This window comes from Diadema setosum, chromosome 3 (genome assembly GCF_964275005.1).
Source record: "Diadema setosum chromosome 3, eeDiaSeto1, whole genome shotgun sequence".
Taxonomy (NCBI): Eukaryota; Metazoa; Echinodermata; class Echinoidea; order Diadematoida; family Diadematidae; genus Diadema; species Diadema setosum.
This window is the reverse complement of record NC_092687.1, coordinates 18,605,213-18,627,761: the sequence shown is the minus strand read 5'-3', so window position 1 is coordinate 18,627,761 and position 22,549 is coordinate 18,605,213. Positions and strand designations below refer to the sequence as shown.

At 38.8% G+C, this 22,549-nt stretch overlaps 1 protein-coding gene across 1 annotated transcript in view; it reads right to left on the bottom strand.

The window, feature by feature from the left end:
* Nucleotides 1-7,990: 7,990 nt before the first annotated feature.
* Nucleotides 7,991-22,549, bottom strand: part of LOC140226235 (TBC1 domain family member 9B-like) — a 44,495-nt gene continuing 29,936 nt past the window's right edge. Inside the window, exons 20-27 of the mRNA XM_072306724.1 lie at nt 18,162-18,411; nt 17,475-17,684; nt 15,964-16,134; nt 15,044-15,212; nt 11,468-11,640; nt 10,287-10,479; nt 9,566-9,672; nt 7,991-9,146 (exon numbers count right to left, since the gene is read on the bottom strand). Of these exons, the coding sequence (XP_072162825.1) occupies nt 8,337-9,146; nt 9,566-9,672; nt 10,287-10,479; nt 11,468-11,640; nt 15,044-15,212; nt 15,964-16,134; nt 17,475-17,684; nt 18,162-18,411 (2,083 nt within the window). The 3' untranslated portion in view covers nt 7,991-8,336. The remainder of the gene's footprint in view (nt 9,147-9,565; nt 9,673-10,286; nt 10,480-11,467; nt 11,641-15,043; nt 15,213-15,963; nt 16,135-17,474; nt 17,685-18,161; nt 18,412-22,549) is intronic.

Sequence of the window (22,549 nt, the reverse complement as noted above, 5' to 3'; positions counted from 1 at the left end):
GTGTGTGTGTGTGTGTTCTCGCGTGTGGCCTCAATTGGGATATTTTGGTGTTTCACTCGAGGCAACCGGGGATACATTTCACACGGGCATTATATGCCCACTTGTTCAGAGTATTTCAAACAAATGAAAACGCGCCCTCTTACGGCCCTAGGGGTACCTTTCATCCACTGCAAGTAAATCAAGTCCCTAGTTATTAATATCAAGCACTCCACACCATATGGCTCTTTGTGCAAACTGCAGTACAGAGCTAAAATGCCACACATTTTGCAGACTTTATACAATTAATGTTTGGAGAATACATGTTTGGCCTACACAACACACACTGGACGTGCATACACACAAGGGTCAGAAGCAACACAAAAACATCAGCCGGAAGTGTTCCTGATAAAACTTTTGAGTTTATTCATCATTTCATGACAGCCATTAACATATCATCACAGTCAGTTACTTTCACACTCAAATGGCACGACTACAGTTAAGATTTCCACAATTTTTCATGTTTAAACAGCTGCAACCACCACCCATTGGTGGCAATCAATTACAGTACATTCTCCTCACACTCTATTCTGATTGGTCAGTCAAGATAATTGTTATCAATACAGTGGAAGCTTGTCATACAGAGGACCTCGGACAGGGGTTATTTTCAATACACTGTACACCTGACAGATATTTTGGTATGGTTTGTAGTTTTATGTATTCTAAGCCCCCCCCCCCCCCCCCAAAAAAAAAAAAAAGAAGAAAACAAATGCTTTTGTAGTCAAGAGAAAAGTTTGTTGTACAGTGGACTCTTGTTACAAAGAAGTCCTCATACCAGCAATTTTCTTTCGTATCTAAATTTCGTTGCAAGCGAACAAATAAACAATAAAAAACGTAGAGCGGATAATGTTGCGGCCTGAATTTTTCTTTGTTGTAACAAGAATTTCGTTATAACAATGTTCGTTATAACGGAGTGCACTGTATCAGGTAGTTTGTTATATCGGACGTCTCTCTTTATACCCAAGTTTCCAGTGAGGATTCTCTACCTTCACTTCAAATTAATGTCAATAGAATGTACATATAATTATACAGTATACATTTCTGCATCAATGATCTTGATGAATGGAGGCATAAGCAATACACAGACTCATCAAATGAACCAATGAGATGCCCACATTCCACTGAAAAGTCATTCATTGTTGATTTTTCATGCAATCTCTCAAAGATGGTTTCGGTCAGAATGCACACTTGATAAGATAGAATGAGAACGATGCACACATTTCTACAATAAGATACACACAACATAAGTAAAACTGGCCATAGTTTTCCAATTCTTGCAGGTAGTAGCTGTGATTTTGATATTTTTTTTTTTGCCATGCATTTCTAGGCTCTGACAGTAGAGATCCTCATCATGTCAGCTGACTTACCCTTGGGAGCAACCTCGTGATTACTGCTGTTACCATAGCAACCCCGAAGGCTGCTACTCACAGACACACACAAAGAGATGAAAGCATGGGAGTGAATGGGTTAATAGGTTAAACTGATGATCCCAATTCACAGTGTGAAAGTGACTTGGGATTAACTCTTTTGACCTCTTTGGGCTTTACAAGTACTTTACTGTCCATAGAGTGGGGTTCAGGAATGAAAAACTGACAAAATACTGAAGTACAGTCAACCTCGCGTTTCAAGTTGACCTTTAACATATCGAAAAATCGGTCTAGACAAAAAATCAGCTAAGTCATAGAAATTTTCTAGCACAGATGGATATAAACTTATTTCATTTTTTTTTCGAGTAAGACAAAATTCACATTACCTGAAGGATTTTCAACTGTCCCCTTGAGTCCGACATAGATGAAGTTGACTGCATACTAAATCAATGGATATATGATGTACATTACACTACTAAATTGCTTTAAGCATTCACATTTTTGGCATGAAAAAAAAAAAAACACAAACAAACACCATTGTACATAGCACATGACACCAACTCCACTCCATTTTCATTTTTAAGTTCATCAGTTGTAGCAACAGCATTCGCAGCCTGAAGTCGTGTTCTTTGAACTACCTACAAATACAGATAACAACACTGTCTGACACGGGATTCTACTTTCATAACACATTTGCAAAGAAAAATAGATCATGTATATCTCATAAATTCATATTTCATATTTGCATACAATGTACATCTAAATCACACATGAAATGTAGATTAACTCTAATGAAAAAAAAAAAGTCAATATTTTGATATAGCATGACTAGAAACAAAGTAATGAATAATACACCTGATTACAAAGAATGGATTCAAATATATTTGTGGACTGAGCACGTACCTGCATAATACATACATGTACACACACAAAAATACCTCTTTATTCACCTTTGCTACATTTTTCGTCCAAACACTGTTCTCGGCTATTACACATTTTTCCACTGCCTAAACAGACTTTGTGAATGCTGTACAAAATCTACAGGGATTGAAAAATCTACAGGGATTGAAGAATCCAGAAGGGCGAGGGTTGTCAGTTTGAAAACACTTGTTTTTAATTTAATTTGTATGCCTTCACAATTCCTCATGATAAAAATAATACCAAGATACATCACAAAAAATTTTGCCCACATATTTTTCAAATACATGAATCATCAAAGGGTACAAAATGCAAGATTACGATTGATTGTAAAAATAGTCCAATTTTCTATTGTCTCTTATTTTTTTCAAATGGAATTCTTCACACCCATTCATCTCATCAATGTATGCTACAGTTCATATTTTATTTTCATTTTTCTGAAAGCATGCAAACGATCTGATGTGTCTTAGCCTAAATTGCTACATGGCCCCTTCAGGCAGTAATTAATGATGCTGATACATGTACAAATAATCTCACTGTGAATAGAGAGACAATTTACATAAAAATTTGGACATGTATCTAGATAAAAACCTACCCAAGACAGAAATCATTCTCATCACATCTTCTGCACAGTCATCCCTTGCAAGTGCAGAGTATAATCAAGTATTGTATTCCTAACCCATTCCCTAGAAAAAGAAAGAACAAGTAAAATAACAATCAAAGGGGATGGCTAGTAACTGATCAGTGGGAATCAGTGGGAATTCTGGGGGATGATTGTTCCAATCCTTGTGGGATTCATTTAAGAGTACATTATATATCTATTGTGTGAAAATTATTTGCTTCAGATTGATCTCGTATTCATGTAATGTGCAGTTCAATGTTTCCAGTATCAGGGTGATCGTTTAATAACGGCCCGACACTGCACTGGCCATCCCCATTAAGTAAAAAGTTATTGTATAAAGGATCAGGTACAGCTATGGATCGTGAGAACCCGAGTCAATTGAATGTTCTTGAAGCTGGACAGAGACCATTCTGGAAGGGATTTGAACCATGGACCTAGTAGTCAAGAGTCATGCACTTGAAACCACAGGACCTCAAACCCCTTTCACAAGCAGTGGTCACTGCACAGTGACAGGCCAATTCGAAATCAACTCACAAGAAATCCGTTTCTACTTGGTCTGCATTAAGGTGAATATGAGCGCGACATAACGGATAAGATCAAGTAATATTTATCTACCACACACAGAAATAACACTAATGATTGCATAAGTCAATTCACACAGAAAATCCACTGGTTTTTTTTTTTTTGTTTTTTTTTTTTCAGGACATAGTTTGTGTAATGATGATCTTTTTTCTCACTTTTGTTGCAAGACTGCAGAATTCCTTCAGTACGGCATGCACTGCAAAAGAAATGGTGTCAGTCTAGTGTCATGAACAAAATAAAAAATAAATCAACATTTACATGTACATGTATTAAGTACAATTGTAAATCAAATCTTATCATACAAGATTGAAGCCAGTAATTCATCCTTTCTTTACATCTGAATATGAGATTCTGGGAAGAAATTTGATTTAATGCATTGATCATAAGCACGTGCATGACTTCAAAACACATGCTCTGAAATTGCTATAAAAAAAAAAATAAAAAAAAAAAACTAAACCCAATATGGCATGACATTACAAAAATTTATCCCAAGTAAAAAGTTATCTTGAATTCCAAAAGGTGGGGCCAATCACACCTACAGTGAAATACTTATGATTTTCAAACTTTGGAAAGCTGTTACTAAAGATTATTCCCCTGCATGGCAACGAAAATGCATACGATAGATTGGGAGCCAAAGCTATCCTGCATTCTTCGTTGTTTTTGTTTCATTTTTTTTTGGGGGGGGGGTTGAAATGCCAAGTTGTCCAGTGTGACATTAGGAAAAATGGAAAAGTGTGAAGTTTTAATAAACATGACATCTGTCAAATGGTGTAATCTGAATCAATGGAGAAGCATTAGCCACCCATTAGTTCAAACCTGTAGTTTTCTTTTTAACTTTATGTACCAAGGTGCAAAGCCCCTGTGTGCCACATTATTCTGAGACAGCAATGTAGTCCTGCTTTGGGTAAACATTCTGTTTTTTAAATCTATGTAACTTTTATAGATTTGCGTTACCCTCGACATGTAATGGGCAAAGTTGTAGAGAAAATGCCTTGCTTTGATTTGATGTAAATTGTATGACAAATATATGATTATTTTTCTTTCAAAAGATTACTAGCTAAGTACATTATTGTATATAGATGCAAGACTTTTGCACAGAAAACATTCACACAAACTAGGAATTTACTTGCAAATCCAATAAGGAACACGAGTTGATTTTAAATCACCAAATAAAATGCAATCTACGCGTGACAGAAATGGAACAGCGAGAAACGCTTTCATTGTACTCTGGCATTGGGCGATTTATCGATCGGTTTGTGTGGGTTTCCGCGTTTGAGCAGCATGTGCGAAGTTGGCACGCCGTCGACTGAGTCGGGCGTGCGAACGTGGCACATAAAGGGTTAATTAAAACATAAACCTTGAGCGGCAGAGATGCCCATCCTTTGCAACCATGTCGAGGCTGCACTCTCATTCAAGGAGCTACACTACTTTGTATAAATGTCCTTGCTGCTTTGTGAAAAAATGGCTAATCTATCGTGATTTCTTTAATTGACGTGGCATGAATTCATTACAACACCCGTCCAAAGAGTAAATCCTCCTTCAACACAGCAGATACACTTAAGAAATTTCAGTAAATCATCAATCCATGCGGCAGATTGCACTGGAGAACACAAATGGAATGCTAAGAGTATAATAGCCAGCAAACAGGGCACAGTCAAATTCAAAACAGAAAGTGCGCCCTCTACACACAAAGTTATGCAATGTCCATCTCCTACACACTAGTACATCATGTCCTCTTACCAAGAGTGCGATCCTGAAGATGCAAAGTGTGATATCTATTCTTTTCTACCTGTCCTCATTATGAATTGACTCTAGCAAGTTGTCTTGCTCGATATGCAACGTACATGTTATTACCAGAAAATACTAGAAAGTAGTCTAAATTCATGCACAGTGAAAAGCGTCCCCCTATACTTGACAATGATGACAGTGTTAAGATGTCCACTGCTTCATTTTAGGATTGATAACAAAAGTCGCTTGCAAGTGGATCTCTCCGGGGTTGGTAGTTTGTGTTAATGTTCTATGCTGTCTTGTATGTGCTTGTTTCATAGCCAATGGACTTCTTCCAAGTCCCATTTTCATTGCTTATTTTCTCACAGTTGTTCTCCATTGTCTATCACACAGGGAAGAGAACTAACCCTTTCATTCTGTTGTTTTGCTTGCTTAACCTGTTTAGGATGGGCTGATTTTGCTATAATCTGCATTTCCCATAGACACCTGCCCGAGCATACTCAGGACTAGTCTTCAACAGGTTTAAAGAGTGAGTTAAAGATTTACTTCACATGGTCAACGGGGAAGCAATTCAATGCCTACAAGAAAGCAACTGCACATCTCTAAAGAACTGGGTAATGTGGATAGAGAGCCTGGCTATTAAAAGGGGAACTAAAAGCTGTCACCAGCAGTCTTGAACCAGGGACCCTCAAGAATTAGTGACCATGGCTTGACCCACTGAGCCAAATCAAAATTTAAACAAACAAAAAACCTACTATTATCTATTTATTTTTTTTTTTTTTAAGGATCATGGAATGTTTCAATGCAGGGTTGCTGTACCACGCCGTTGAAAAGCAACAACAAATTTGTGTTTATTATGTCAACAGTGAGATATTCATGTGGAAATACAGTATGCAGACTGCAACCACAAACACACACCGAAAAAAGGATGCCCCAGGTTGGAACAATCTTCCAAGGTCCTACCTCAGTTGTAGAAATCTCTTACATTCACACATATTGTCCTGAGGAATGCAAAAAAACAAAAAAGAACACTTTACTAAAATGATAGCACAACAGGCTTCATGCAGCAAAAATTGATAATGCCAGCTGTTATACACGTAATATCAATACATTTCTTCCTCAGGTAGTATAATTGTCACGCTTTGACGTCAAAATCAGATTACAGTGCACTCTTTGAAATCATAAGGCAAAGTGGAAGACACATTGAGAATTCTAAAGGTAACTGAAAAAAAAAAGAATGAGGATGTCCACAGAGAATATTGTGCAACCTTCTGACCTGACCCTAGGGACTTCAAGTAAAATAACCGACGCCATCTTTGAAATGTTCTTCTGTTTGTTCTCTGTTTCTATGTTGTTTTTTACATAAGTACCATTAACTGGGTACCACAGCGTTTACTACAATGTAGATTTCACATATTGATTCATTTGGTTGGAGGAAAGGCCAATAAAGAAATTCACGACGACCAATCAGCCCCCTCTCAAAATGAAAAGAACATAAAGTCATAATATTTTTTTTTGTCCTTTCTTTCTTTTTTAGTCCAGTATATTCCAGTTTTCTAGACATGTCAGGAGCTGTCTAACGATAACAGTTTTTCCCTATTCTGTATACACCATATATTAATAGCGAGACAGTCTAATTTTTTGCAAAACTGGACTTCCAGACAATTTTGCGAGTGGTTAAATTCGCGATTGTGGAGTACAGTGCTGGAAAAAAAAAAAGTGTTCAAAGTTCATATGGGTCAAAAATGGTGGTGACTGGACATTCAGTAACAATTCAATACTGAGTCATGATATGCTTCAGAAAAATATGAGATTTCTGTATTTCAAAATATTCTTTTACTTTCAGGTCCAGACATGAAGGAAGTGGATATATAGTGCACAATTTGATATTTAAAGGAACCCCAGATCTCTCCCCTTTTCAAATCAAATCATCATTTCCTGCCATTATAGTAGCTTAACCCTTTATGTGCTTTGAGTACCATTTGGCAAAGAAAACCTCCATAGCATTGTACACACTGTCCAAAGTCCCTGGCACTGAAAGGGGTTAACAGCTGCATCACTACCATGATAAGCTGGATAGTAGTCACACTGTTCAAAGGAGCATTCGTATTGTACACACACATTTTCTCCGTTAAGATGCTATTACACACGTTTCATTGTTAGCAACATCCTACGCCAGTTTAACACCATACAATAAAATTCACCATGCGCAGATCAGCACGATAACTTTCTATAACTTTTTCATTTTTTTTTTCCTTCAAACACACACGCTATACTTCTTTAATGAAGTAGTTTACCACACAGTTACATGTATCACAAATTGAAAGTGAGAATTGATAGGTGTGAAAAGTCTGGGTGACTCCTGTTACAAAGTCCCCTCGGGACTGGCAGTTTCCTTTTATTGTACTGAAATTTTGTTGTAGCTGAGTGCTAAAGAGTATGAAGGTACAAGTATATGGATGATAATTTTGGGACCTAAGTTTTACTTCGTTGTGACGAGAATTTCATTATAACCATGTTGGTTTGAAAGCGGGTGCATTGTAAGTTGTTAAACCAATCCAAAGAAGAGAGAAAGCAAAGAATCTATGAACTAGCTAAAGGTGTAATGGGCATAATTTTTATATGTACGATAAGAAAATATTGATATGAGCCTATTACACAAATTTTACTTTAAATAAAAATTGCAATACTAACTTACAGCAGTAAGAAATTAATATAGACCATTCACTTTCGGGAGGGCTGAACTCATGATTGTTACGACACTCGCTAATAAAATTCAGCAAATGAGGAGGAAATTATTGTTTCTACATGAGCTCTACGTACATCACAGAATCAAGATAAAGATAAATTCATTCAAAAAGAATCGCTGATGTCATCACTTCGAATTGAGGAGAGGCGTTTCACCCACATAAGTACCCCGACTAAGAAGATACAGAAAGGAGTTGAGAGATATAGTTTCTTTAAATGTACAGTACAGCTATCTACTTACAGTGTATTTGTCAAGACTAAAATTGGAATATAAAAAGAGGCATAGGAGTAGACATATACACGACACTAAAAGAATGATTGACCTGGGGAAGGGGTTACGACAAACTCGTTACACTGATGTCGCTCAGCTGTCTCTGGAACAGCTTTCGTTGCCGGTACCCGTCGACTAGGCTTCTCACATAAGTGGGCTTCTCGAAGAATTTGACCAGCGGCTCTTCGTTCAGCATTGAGGCCAGGAACTGCTCGAAAGTGATCGCCCACTCAGTGTCCACTAGTTTGGGCAGGTCTCCGGGGAGGGACGCCGGTCTGGGTGGTCCGTCCGTTTCTGTCCCCTCGTCGTTCTCGTGTCCAGCACTGGCCTCCATTTCAGGCTTTCTGTCCGACCCATTTCCAGAGAGCATCTCCATTTCTGCAGCAGATTCTGTTGAGTCTGCACTAGACTCTTGCCCAGGCTCTGCAATGGATACCCTCTTGACAGCTTCTGCAGCTGCAGACACTGCAGCGTCTTTGTCTGCCCCTCCTTCCACTTCACTCCTGTCACCAAGGCTAGCATTCGCCACTTCAGGCCTAGCCTCACTCCCAGGTGTTTTATTTCCATCACCCTGAGGCAATTCACTCTGAGACTCCTCCCCAGTCACTTCCTCTGATCCTGCCGAGGGAGAGACGTCCTCCGCCTTCTCCACACCATGGACGTCGACGACCTCCCCGACAGAGGGGCTCGACGAGGAGATCTCGCTCCAGCTCTTTGCCGGCGACGTCTGCTTCATGCGGTAGAATTTTTTTCCAACCTCACCGAGCTCAAAGAGCAGAGTCCCCACCGTGGCGAGGGAACGGTATAGCTCCTGCTCCTCTGGGTGGTCCACAAACATGTCATACATGGATTTGAGCAACTGGATGAACTGCTCCTAGGGTCAAAAATACATAGAAATCGGGCATCAGTGACGGCATCATTATAATTTTGTTGGGATAAGCTTTGTATTTTGTTTTATGTTGTCTTGTTTTGATTTTTGTCTCACATTTCTTCTACGTGTGGATTCAGCTTTGTTAATGGTACTGGTACATCATGCGGAAACTGAGCCAAGGAAAGCTTGTTGTAACTAAGGCCTAAAAATCATACCAATCACCTTCAGGTCACATCAGGTTTCTCCCTGTGTCAGGGTAAAAAAACAATGAAATATACAGATTTTGGGGGCTGCAAAATCATCTGTATGGTACAAGTTTTGCTAAATCTGGCATTTTCACAACAAAGTTCCCATGCAATTGCATTTACAGGAAAAAAAAATAGCAATTCCTGAATACATTTGGAAGTTTAACTGATACAAACCTGGTTCATCCTGGGGAGATGTTTGAAACTCTTTCGCCTCTCCTCTTCCTCCTTCTCCTGCTGCCATTTCTTGAGGTAGTACTGGTAGCCTTGTGCTGGTTCAGGACCTGCAGGGGTCAAAGGTCATTTGTTGTAAGTTGTTGTTGTTGCTAACGTCGAGCCCGGTCATCCTCACTATCATTATCACCGTCATTCTTGTCATCGTCATCATCATCATCGTCATTGTCATTATCATCTGCATCATCATCACCATCATTATCATTAAACACTACCATTACCCCAGGCATTGTTGCCTTTCTAATCATCATCAGTTTTCTAACATTAATCTTCATCATTATGCAGGGTTCGGTTGTTTGGGTGTTTGCTTGGTTTTTTTTTTTTTCTCCAGAGTACACCATTACCATCATGTATTTGCCTTGGTCAAATCATCAGCAGTTTTTTGCACTCTAATCATCACGCAGAAGTTTGTCTGTCAACATCTGTAGCCTTGATCAAATTAATAGCCATTTTTTTCTTCCCAAGTACACAACTACCAACATCTATGCCTTTAATAGTCGAATCATCCATCGCTCATTTTCAACCCGTTGAAAACTAGTCCCAAGAATACTTGGGCAGGACTGGTGTCTGTAGAAAATAGGTGTCACAGCAGAATCAGCCCGTCCTCAACGGGTTAGCAAACACAGCTGTACATGCAGGGGCCAGAACTGACCTCTGGTCTCGCTCTTCTCCACCGCCGTGCTTGCTTCCTCGCCCAGTTTGAGTGCGCCCTCGCTCTGGAAGTTAAAGATGCCTTCCTGGTCTGGTGGGGGCAGGGTGGGGTCCGGGTTGGTCAGGAACGGGTTGGATCTCTTTGAGGGCGAGAGGGCAGATGGAGACCTGGGGCTGGAACCGAGACTAGCATGCCTGGGGGACTCCTGACCAAACAACAACAAAAAATGTGTTCATTGTTATGTTAGTATTTTGTCCGCTTCACTATTATTCCTACTATCATACATGTAACTACTGCTATATTACCTCTTCTTCTTCTTTTTCATCTACAACAGCTTTTACTCTTGCTGCTATAACTACTTCTTTTCCAACTTATACCACTTGTTTTACTACTGCTTCTAATAATATGACTCCTGCTGTAAATGTGGTTATTTTTGCACAAGTAATATTTCACGCATGGCCAGATATAATGATTTTTGCGTGTTTTTAATTCTGCACTATTAAAACAGTAGGCAGTGTTACATATCACAAGCGAAAAAAAAAATTTGACACCACAAAAATTTCCAATTTTACAGTACTGTTACTTCTAGAATTACACTGTACTTGAGTCCTAAATACTCCTACGACTACAACTATACCTGCTTTACGCAGTTACTACTAACACTAATATCAATTTCGAAAATATTGTACATACATTGGAAGGGAAAAATCATGTTGGCATCTAAGATCATTTAGGAACTATTGCAACTGATTGACAAGTTGCCCTGAATCAATATACAAGATGTAAATAAGTACCAAATTATTCAGTGTTTTAGTAGTAGTCATGAAAAAAAAATAAAAATAAAAATGTCGGCATCCATTTACACTGTAGGGGCTGATTTAAACACAACAGAGAATAGAAAAAAAAAAAAACAGGATGAAGTTTCCCTGATCTGGGCCCCATTTCATAAAAGATATTAGGATAGCAACTCTTGCTAGAATGGCAACTTCCCATGGCAACAGCCAATCAGGAAGCAGGATTCTTGTCATTACCATGACAACTGCACTCCAGTAAGAGTTGCTATCATTGGATAAACTTTTTTTTTTCTGAAAAGGGGCCCTGGTTGATAAGACAATCGCCACTGCAAATAGTGTTGTAAATCATGAGAAATTATCACTTTAAATAATGGATATGTTGATATTCCCAACCTGCACAGTGGGGGAAGACGTTGTCTCTGCCTGACTAGTAGAGTGCGCTGGTGTTGGCGTCGTCGCATCAGAGTCAAAGAATTCGGCTGCGTCCAAGGCTTCCTCCGTGTCTGTGGCATCGGGCGGGTCGACCAGGACGTCGCAGTCCCGAGGGGAGGGTACGTCTACCGTACTACACTCTGTGGAAAGACAAGGAGAGATATAGAGATATAAGCTGCAGTCACACTGGCAAAAGATCGCAAAGGTTAAAGGGACTGTACAGTACTGGTTGAGGTAGGGATTCATGTTTTGAACATTCCTAAAGTGAGATAATGAAAAGCCTCTTATGAAATATGAAAGAGCATGTAACTTTAAGAAGGATTCAACGTTTATTTGATGACAATCGGTTTTCAAATGGATGAGATATCCACAAAAGTGCTAATAATAAAAGGCGACATGCCACAACTTTATTAGGATATCTTTGTTTCACCTTGTTTTTGGATATCTCAGCCATTTCAAAACCGATTTTCATTGAATTAACTTTTGATACCACTTAGAACTGCATGCTCTTTGACATCTCATAGAGTAGTTTCTGAATATCTTTTCTGAACATCTCGCAAAATGTTAAAAGCTAAATCTTCACCTCGACCTGAACTGTACACACCCTTTAAGATAGTGATCGTAACGATCTCAAAGTTTTGCCAGTGTGATCACAAACTTCTCGCAAAACCTACCGCAAAACTTTCCACTCAAACTAGGGATACATGTATTTCCCGGACCCCTGCCAATCTTCTCCATCTTTGAGCAGTGTGAATGCTAGTAGCTGAAACTTTGCTCAGTTTGTCGCGTCCACTATCTGTTTCTGAAGCGTGCTGTCATTGTGATGTACAGGTGTGCATTGTTACATCACAATCACCAGCTGTCAGACAGGGTGCTCTTTCTTCCTCCATGCATATGCACACCAGTGACCCAAATACTGTAAAAGTGGAAATTTTCGTGGTGTTGAAATTTTCGCGCATTTCGCGCAACCAGAAGCTAGTGCGAAAATATAAGTGTGTGAATATTTTTGCGTGCCATACGTTCCAGTAGTTGATGTCTTGATTCCACAGAATTAAAAACACGCAAAACTCTTCTTACCTGGCCAAGCGTGAAAAATTAGTTGTGCGAAAATATCCACTTTTACAGTATCAAGAACTCGTCTGTTGAGAATGAGAAGGGCGTTAAGTTGTCTCTAACACTATGGGTTTAGTGGCAACTTAACGCCCTTATCATTCTCAACCGACAAACTTAGGATCGATAAGTTTGGCTGCCAGTGTGAACGGACAGCAAAAGATTGCAAAGACTTTGCAATATTTTGCCAGTCTGACCCTGGCTTCAGAGAGACTGTGTGAACTGATAGAGAGGGAGAGATGAAAAGAGATGTAAAGAGATTGAGAGATAGAGAGATAGTAACAGAGAGAGAGATAAAGAGATTAAAGGACAAGTTCACCTTCATAAACATAAGGATTGAGAGAATGCAGCAATATTAGTAGAACACATCAGTGAAAGTTTGAGGGAAATTGGACAATCGATGCAAAAGTTATAAATTTTAAAAATGTTTGTGTTGGAACCGCTGGATGAGGAGACTACTAAGGCTCATGATGTCATATGAGTACAACAGTGTAAAGAAAATGTAAAGAAAATTCAACACATTTTCATTTTTTTCGCATAATAAACAAGCACTTGACTTGCCTCTTTCTAAAGGCAATGGGAATAATATTACCCATAACATATGTCAGTAACGAGTCAAAGGAATGTGTACTTTTTTCAAAAGATGAAATTTTGTGAAATTCTCTTTATATTTTCCTTATATTGTTGTACCCAAGTGACATCATACACTGCAGTAGTCTTCTCATCCAGCGGTGACTGCACAAAAACTTCAAAAATTCATTACTTTTGAACGGATTGTCCAATTTTCCTCAAACTTTCAATGATGTGTACTACTAATATTGCTACATTCTCTCAATCCTTATGTTAATGAAGGTGAACTTGTCCTTTAAAGGGAAGGCAAACCCAAAGAGCAATGTGGATTGAGTGAAAGCAGCAAAATTAGTAGAACACATCAGTGAAAGTTTGAGGAAAATCGGACAATCGATGCAAAAGTTATGAATTTTTAAAGTTTTGGTGTTGGAACCGCTGGATGAGGAGACTACTAGAGGATATGACGTATGAGTGGACAACAATACAAAGAAAATATAAAGGAAATTCAACAAAAATTCACTTTTCTAGAATTATGAAAGAGCAATGGACCAACCGCTTTCAGAAAGCAGGGGGAATAATTGCTACCCTTAACATATGTAAATATCAAGTTGATGGAATTTGTAATTTTCATGAAAAATGGATTTTTGTAGTATTTTCTTTATATTTTCTTGGTATTGTTGTCCACTCATACGTCATAACCTCTAGTAGTCTCCTCATCCAGCGGTTCCAACACCAAAACTTTAAAAATTCATAACTTTTGCATCGATTGTCCGATTTCCCTCAAACTTTCACTGATGTGTTCTACTAATGCTGCTGCTTTCACTCAATCCACATTGCTGTTGGGGTTTATCTTCCCTTTAAGAAGAGAGGGGGATATTAGGAGGGAGAGAGGGAGATATGTAAGGAAATTAAGAGTTGGACAAGGGGGGAGATTGAGAAATAAAATGGAAGAGTGAGTGAGAGAAAGAGACGGAATGGGAGAAAAGATAGAAAGAGAAAGAAAACATAAGGTACGATGTATTCACTTTCAATAGATAGTAAGATGAGACATAATTGAATCCACATATGGCATCAATAGGTAAGACTTTACACATGACATTTATATTCTTCTTTGTTTCTTGTTTTTTGATGAGGAAGAAGTTTACACTAAAAAACACAGCACCAACAGCATGCAATGCAAGGGGGATTTCCCCCATTGTTTTCAGCATGCTTTGTTTTAAAGGTAGGGAATCCCATTTGCATGCCTTAAATGAAGAGTTGTATAAATACAGTGGTATGTTGAAGAGAGTATCATTTTAGAAACTCCCATAAAGTATTGAAAGTGGAAGGTAACATTTAGTACATTTTTATTGACCGTTAGATTTTGAATTGAATTTTTTTCGGGGCTCACCATAAATTCCAGTATATTACTAGGCTACCTTTGCAGACCCATGCACTGCATGTGTGTCCATCATGTATATTTTGTGAAGAAAGTTCATCAAAACTTACAAACATTTCTGTATACATTCTTGCCACACTATATGTTATTACATCAGCTCTTATACTTTTAGATTTGTGTTTATAGATTAAGAAAAAATACTGCAACAAAAAGGCTTAAGTGTGGCTGACACACAGAACTACTGAGTAGTTGAGTTTTGCGCATTATTCAAATTGTAGATAACTGTTGACTTCCAAATTTCTCAGCAGTGGCCTAAACAAGTCCCCTGAGGTTCATATTTAATGTTTTGCTGCATTTTGGGAGGTCTGTAAAAGGTATCCCCTACCTTTAACAAGCATAAGAAAAAGTGCCAATTACTAACTGATGTGATACACATTATCATGAGTCAGAGCTGTTGAACCCACTGAACTCCCTCCCTCCCCCACCTGTGTGCGTGTCTGAGGGGCTCTCCAGGTCGGCAGGCGTCAGCGCGGGGGGTTGGTGCATCTCGTACAAGAGCCGGAGTCGGTGGGGCATCTCCCCCCGGCACATGATCCCCATGCCCCAGGAGAAGTCCCGGAAATTGATGAGGGAATCCCGATCTGAGTCCAGCACCTACAGAGAGGGACAGAGAAAGAGAAGGGGGTAGTCTTTAAGTAATGAGACTTCTTGTGTACCAGTAGTCTCTTCTAAAAACAAACAAACAAAAACAAAAACAAAAAATAGAATGTCACATAAATGCTTAATTTTGCAGAGTATGGACAAACCAGCAACCTCATTACTGATACATCAAAAGGGAAAAAAAAAAGAATTGCCTCAGAGAGAATTAAATACCAGTCCTGTAGATACTCAAAAGACAAACACTGGATGTGAGGTATCTATTGTGTCTGCACACTGTATGTAAATGTGTGTGAAACAATTGTACCATCTCATGCTATCATTCCACCATCACTGCTTTGGTCACTCTATCCTGTCTTTCTCACGGTCAACCTGACATTCCTTTCTCCAGCCACCACCATGCCTCATTACCTCACATATAAACATCGCCACCTGTTCATCTCACTTCCTCTGCTACCCACCCTCTTCATCCCATGATTGTACAATACTGTACTGTGTTATATAATCAGCCACATTGGCTGCAATAAACAGACCGCCTCTCAGACCTGCACAGAGCAAGACATGTCTGACTCGTCTCTCTCATGCTAGTCCCTCACCATTCCTACATACACAAAAGTATCTTGAGCCATTACTTGATAAATTAATGGAGAAATGTCTCACAATCTCTCATTTCTGATACCATCATCATCACCATCATCATACTCTACTTCCCTTTCAAGAGGTTGAAAGAGAACACTGTTTGACTCACCCTGAAGGCGCGGACGCCGAGTACCTCGGCCCTGGAACCGTTGGCCCAGGGGGATAGGGCCAGGAACAGGGTGAGGAACTTGTCCTGGTCCAACTTGACTAGGGAGAGGAAGTGTTGGGAGTGGTCCATGATGGGAGTACTAAAGGACAGGTTACCACTGAGGTACTCCTCCTAGATAAGAAATAATAATAATAATAATAATAATAATAATAACAAATTCTTATATAGTGCATTTCAAACTTGAAAAGAATTTCAATGCGCTTTACAAACAAACAAACCAACAAATCATACCATAATACAAAATATAACAGAAATTACAAATTACTAAGCACAATATATTAGAGTTGCCAGTACTACTGAGACAACTGCATTAATGACTTCAAATTTAACAATCATAGGCTAGAGAGAGAGATACACTCATAAATTGTATTGCTCTGTATATTAAAGGCCCATATCTAAGGAAAAGGGTAGTAATAGATAGATAGACATATAAGTAGCAAGACAGAGCAATAGATATATAGACATATGTGTAGAGAAATAGAGAGATAGACATATAAGTAGAGATATAGAGAAACAGATATCTAGACATAATAATAGAGAGATAAAACAGATAGATATAAAAGAAAAGAACAACAGATAGACATACAAGTAAACACATACAGAAATAGAAAGAGAGATAAGTAGAGAGAGAAAATATATAGACATGACAGTAGAGAGATAGAGAAATAGATATAAACAGGTACATCCAACTACATAGATTACACACAGGCATACACAATGGCATATAAACATACTGACATTTGTAACAGTAAACATACATGATGGAAATAGCAGACACACAATTTACACTTAAAAATTGGAATCACTTATATCATTAATTCAACAAATATTTGCTTAAATATTAGTATAAAGAAAAAATATGTGAAAATAAGTGGAAGATTTTGTATAGAAACAGAAGATAGTAATACATGTCTCCAAATATTCAATGACAGCCTATTGAGGCACAATATTTGAGATGTTGTTGAAATTGGAATATAGGTATATATTCATTGTACAAAATTAAACATAAAAACTGAAAACTCTGTGCCTATAATTGAAAAATTGCTTTGTGACTGTTTATGAACATATAAACAGATAGATAAAACAAGTTTTTAAACATATAAAGAGAAAGATTAAACAGAGATATGATGAGTTCCAAAGAAGTCTGACTCACACATGTTAAAGAGGTACTTGAGATGTTGTTTTAGTAGGAATATAGGTATATATTTATTATGTACAAATTCAACATGAAAACTGAAAACACTGTGTCTGTATTGAAAAGTTGTTCTGGAACTGTTTCTGAACATATAAATAGATAGATAAAGGAAGTTTCTGAACACATAAACACATAACTAGATAAAACAAGTTTCTGAACACATAAACACATAACTAGATAAAACAAGTTTCTGAACATAGAAAGAGATCAATTAAACAAAGAAATGATGAGTTCTGAGAAAGTCTGACTCTCTCACCTTAAAGAGGTGGTAGAGATCTTCCAGCTCTTTGGTCTCAAAGGCCGTCTCCGAGGCCAGCGTTCGGATGACGCTGCGTCTTGCCGTGTCCTCCAACCCCTGGACGACCCTCAGGCGCTGGTTCAGCCGCAGCTTCTCGATCTGCTCGTTGGAGGTCCCGCCAAATTTGGAGTAGGAGTTCTGAATCAACTCTGACACCTCAACGGACACCTATATTGCATTTTAAAAAAAGCAAAATCCAGCATGTGTGTCAATCTGCGAAGAAAGCACAGTATAGGTTTATGGTGTTCTTTCTACAATAGGTGTAGTTTGTCAAAAATCTTTTTAGAATTACACCTACTCTGGACAACTTAAGCAGTCCCTTTTTAGGACTACCTACATTGTGTAAACATAAGATTTTTAAGAATTTTAATTTTTAATCTACTATATGTCTGCATTTACTTTTTGGCCATATTGAATTGCCATTTGAGTATCTATTCACCAATCTACGTAGAGTTCTATCAATCTTTCTATCTATTCATCTGTGAATCAATCAATCAATCCCACTGTCTATTCATCAGCCTGCCCGTATACAGTACGGTCTTCACAATGGACCACACAAGACTACAGAGGGCAAGATTCAGCTACAGAGAGCACAGCTGCAGAAAGATGTAATGAGAGGTTGATCTTGAGCGATTTTTTGTTTACCGGCACCGCCTCCTTGCCGACATTGCCGACGATGACGGACGAGTGTGGGACCAGGGGCACGGGCGCGTCCCGGTTGCCGACGTTCTCCAAGTAGCGGCTGAGGACGACCATGGCCTGGCCGTCGTCCTCGCACTCAAGCAGGGCCTCGTAGTTGGCGTCGAGCACGGCCAGGGCGATCTGGAAGATGACCTTGGCCCCGTCGTAGAAGAAGCAGTCCATGATGTTGACGGCACTCTCGAATGGCATTACACTGTGGGGGAGGATTATGGTAGTTTATTGTGGCTATATGTAGGAGGAATGTAGGAAGAATACTACTGTAAAACGAGGAATGTTGGCGTGTATCTTAATTTCACAAATTTCGCGAGAGCCAAGATTCGTGAAATTAAAATACACCCAAAGGCTCTTGTCTACACTATATGCATTGAATGCCAGGGGCACTTCGCAAAAATTTCATGGTGTGAAAAAGGTTGTTGGCTCCAATTCACAAAAATTTTGTGCCGCGAAAATATCGTGTTTTACAGTATATTGCACCATGTGAAATCATCCGCCAGTGCTGCTGAAAGTTACTACTCAACGTCAGATAATTCTGATTATAAAATGGGTTCAAGAATGTAGCCAATTGGAAGCGCTGAAATGAGTCACGTGTGCGTGCATTAATTTCTTCAGGTATGCACTAAGAAGAGTCTCTCTTCCACCTCCCTGGCCTGACGTACGTCACAATGTTTACACTAGCAGTGCGCACTCAATCAGTTGTTACAAGTGCGTCACGCGCTACTATACGCGCTGTCAATCCTGTAAACAACTTCTAGTTCGGGCTGCCACAACAGCCGGCGGCCTTTCTTGTGCATAACACGTGGCGTACGTATACTCTTATACGTACGTACAGTACTTATGTGCGGGATTTCCGAGTGCGACGTGCGTAAATGTTTGGGACGAACATCTTCGTACATCTTGACTTTTGAGCGAGTGCTACATGTAGCTGACTGGTATTGACCCACAAAGGTACGTGAATAATGCTGTTAGTTTTTGACCCATTTTATAAAACAAATGATGCACAGGATTATTTCGTGGCGTTAGTGAAGGTGCGGCGCACTCTCGAGTATTGACAACGGTTGCAAACATGCACTCGGCTGCGCCTCGTGCATGTCGCACCATTGTCAATACTCTCGAGCGCGCCGCACGGCCGTCAGATGGTAAAACGGTCTAACTCGAAAATTTGACTTTTTGAGGTAAGTTCACTTTCCGGGATATGTGAGGGTGCTCTTTCCAATGGTGCTATCGAGAAAATCCCATCATGTCTTGTTTTAGAGATAATTTCCGCTATCTTGGTACTTTTTTGTATTTTTCCTTCAGATTTGATGGTAAAACGGTCTATCTTTGAGTTAGCCCATTGTCGGTAATATCGTTCGGAGGTAAAACGAGCTATCTTTTACATAAACCTTTTAACCTTCTTAAGTGAGATTTTTTGATCATCGCTGTCAGATGGTAAAATGGTCTATCTTCGAGTTAGACCAATTTACCACCTCACGGCCGCGCGCTGCTTGTAGTAAGTTGTATACGTGTGCGTACGTCTGATCTGCAGGACACTGGTAAAAATCTCTCTAAAATGTTGGAACAGTCGTTGAGTTGGAGACGTGGTGACTGAAAAGGGGACTATTTCCTTCGAATGTAAGTAAATTAGTAAATAAATACATAGTTCTCTACTGCACTGCATAAGGGAACTTTTACATTTGTTTTGATCTAACAGTTAGATATATAACTTTGATTTGAGATTTGGTATAAAATATCAAATTTCAAGCGCTAGTGGAATCTAACGTATTAGGCCGATGCCTTATGACTGCATTTCGCACCGATCCAGCGGGCATGCCTACCAACCCCCGGGCCGCCACCCGACCGTGCCGGCGGTGTGGAACACCGATTATTCCGTAAGGCACGTCTTGACACGGTGCGAAAAGAGGCCTTGCTTGAGGTTTACGTCTAGATTTAGGTGTCTTGTTCGATCTAAGGTTTCTAATCTATGGCCTCATCACATGCAGTTAGACTGAATCCTCGTCTAACGTTAGGTCTATGGGATCTAACGATTACACTCTCTTTAACTCTGAACATTAGCTATCGTTAGGGGTTAGAATGTGTTAACTGTTAGGTGAATTAGGGCTCTACGCCTGTTGGTGTTAAGTGTTATGCCAAAACAATTATTCAATCGAGCTAACCGTTAGGCCTATAATCACAATGAACTTAACACCTAACGTTAGCACATTAGCAGTTGTATACCGTAGACAGTACAGGCCCACCCTATTAGGCCTACTATTAACGTTAGATGTTCACTGTATTTGTAGGGCTAACGTTAGAGCCAGGTCCAGGGCAAGAGACTGTGCATAGTCTATACAGAAAGTACCGTATAGCGTAGTGCTCTAACGCTAGATCTACTATTACTAACGTTTAGAGTCTAATCAAATACAGTACTAACCCTAGTTAGACCTGTATAATCATCATAAAATCTAACGAGTCTTAAGTAGAAATATCTAGCCTCTAGTCAAAATCTGGGCCGCTGATTCTACCTAACGTTAGAGGTTTCTAGTAACCTTACGCTAGTATATAATGGCAGTTTTATTGTAAGACCCAGCCTACCGTTAGATAGACCTAGGTTTAGACATCTAGACCCTCTTGAGGTTCTAAAATCTATGCGTAAATGATACATATTATACATCTAACGTTAGGCTAACTTTGCTCCATAAAAGTAAGAGTTCACGTTAAATCTAACATTTCTAGATCTTGATCTGAATAGAATATCCTAACATTAGCTCTGAACGTTAGCACTAATTAATACTAGTCTCTAGAGTAGAGGTCTGCCAGATTGGAATGTCTTTTTTTTTGGGGGGGGGGGTCAACAAAAGGGAAGTGAACTTTGCCTTTCTTCATCAGATGGAGGAAAATATATGACATGTTGGTCAGAAAAAAAAAAACCCTGCACATTAAAGTGCTTAAAAAGAGAAAACTTCACAAAGGAACAGTTGCTGAATCTGAAAGGAAATAGCACAGAGCGTGTTCCAACCCAAACACCAAGTACAAGAAGTAGTGAAAAGAATATGATCTGGTCAAGATGTATGTTTTTCCAGTTGTTTTTTTTTTCTTTTTTCACATGTGCCATAATTGTCATGATGTTAGTAATCTTATAATATAATTTATGTTAGCTATTCAGGGCCCCAGCAATGTATTCTGGTACTTGGGATAAGGGAAAGTATTAGAGGGAAGCATTACCCACATGTTTTGGAGAGGTGATTTTTTTTTTTTTTCTTCACTGAGAGACGAATGCTCAGTACAGATATCTTATCGCACTGGTCTGCAGAACACAAAAATAATATCAGACTAAAGGTAGAATTTTAAAATTTTGGCAGTCACCATTCTAATTTAGTTATACAGTGACGAAAGTTCAATACAACAGCGTACAGTGATAATAGCTAGGATATGTAACCAGAAACTGTGAAAAAGATAGAGATATTGAAATATCGCATAAAGAGAAAATTTTGTTTTTCTAACTGGTGTAACGTTTGTGATGGTGGACACATAGCATACGTCACATTAAACAATTAATAGAGTTTATCAATGCAGTTAATGTAGTCAGTGCAATTTGTATTGTTGATTTTCAAAGTCTTTGGATGTATGTCACAGACATTTGTTCATGATTAAAAAAAAATCACTCAGGACTCATTCTTTCATTTAAGAAGATTGCTTTCAGATGGAATTTTTGTTTTTGTTTTTAGATGTCCACAAATCGAGACTGAGGTTCTTTACCTTCCAAAACGAAATAGATAAAAAGCATTTTGATAACCAACAACATAGATGTCAAGTGCTGCTTTTCTAGTAAATGTGCGCTGATGGCAAATCATTATTAAAAAAAGAGAGAAATTGCTTCGTTTAGTGTTTACTGTATTTCATTGTGTGTTGATATAGTCCGTAAACGCAGTTTGAGACGATGGTTGCGAGCATGTGCACATTGTGTAATACGTTTTGTTGGTTGACTGGGAATTTAGAGTGTTTATGATAACTGAAATGATTTTTTTTTTTAATCACAAAGATGTGATAATATAGAACACACACGCAAAAAATAAAAACAATCGAATTGCAAACAAACCATTTGTTACATGTCTGCTCCAAGGTCATAGAACTTGGCCAAGGATAAATATTATAGACTCGATGATTTAACCGACTTAATGATGGGAAGGGGAAATGAGGCTGTTATTGCATTGTTTGCATTTCATTTCTACTTCCTTTTTACTTGTTTTCTTTTTTTTTTTTGAGGGTGATATTTGCCTTATTATTTCACACAAATATGTAGGATACATATATGATATTCTTATGTCGCCGAATAATTGTGCGTTCCAAACAAC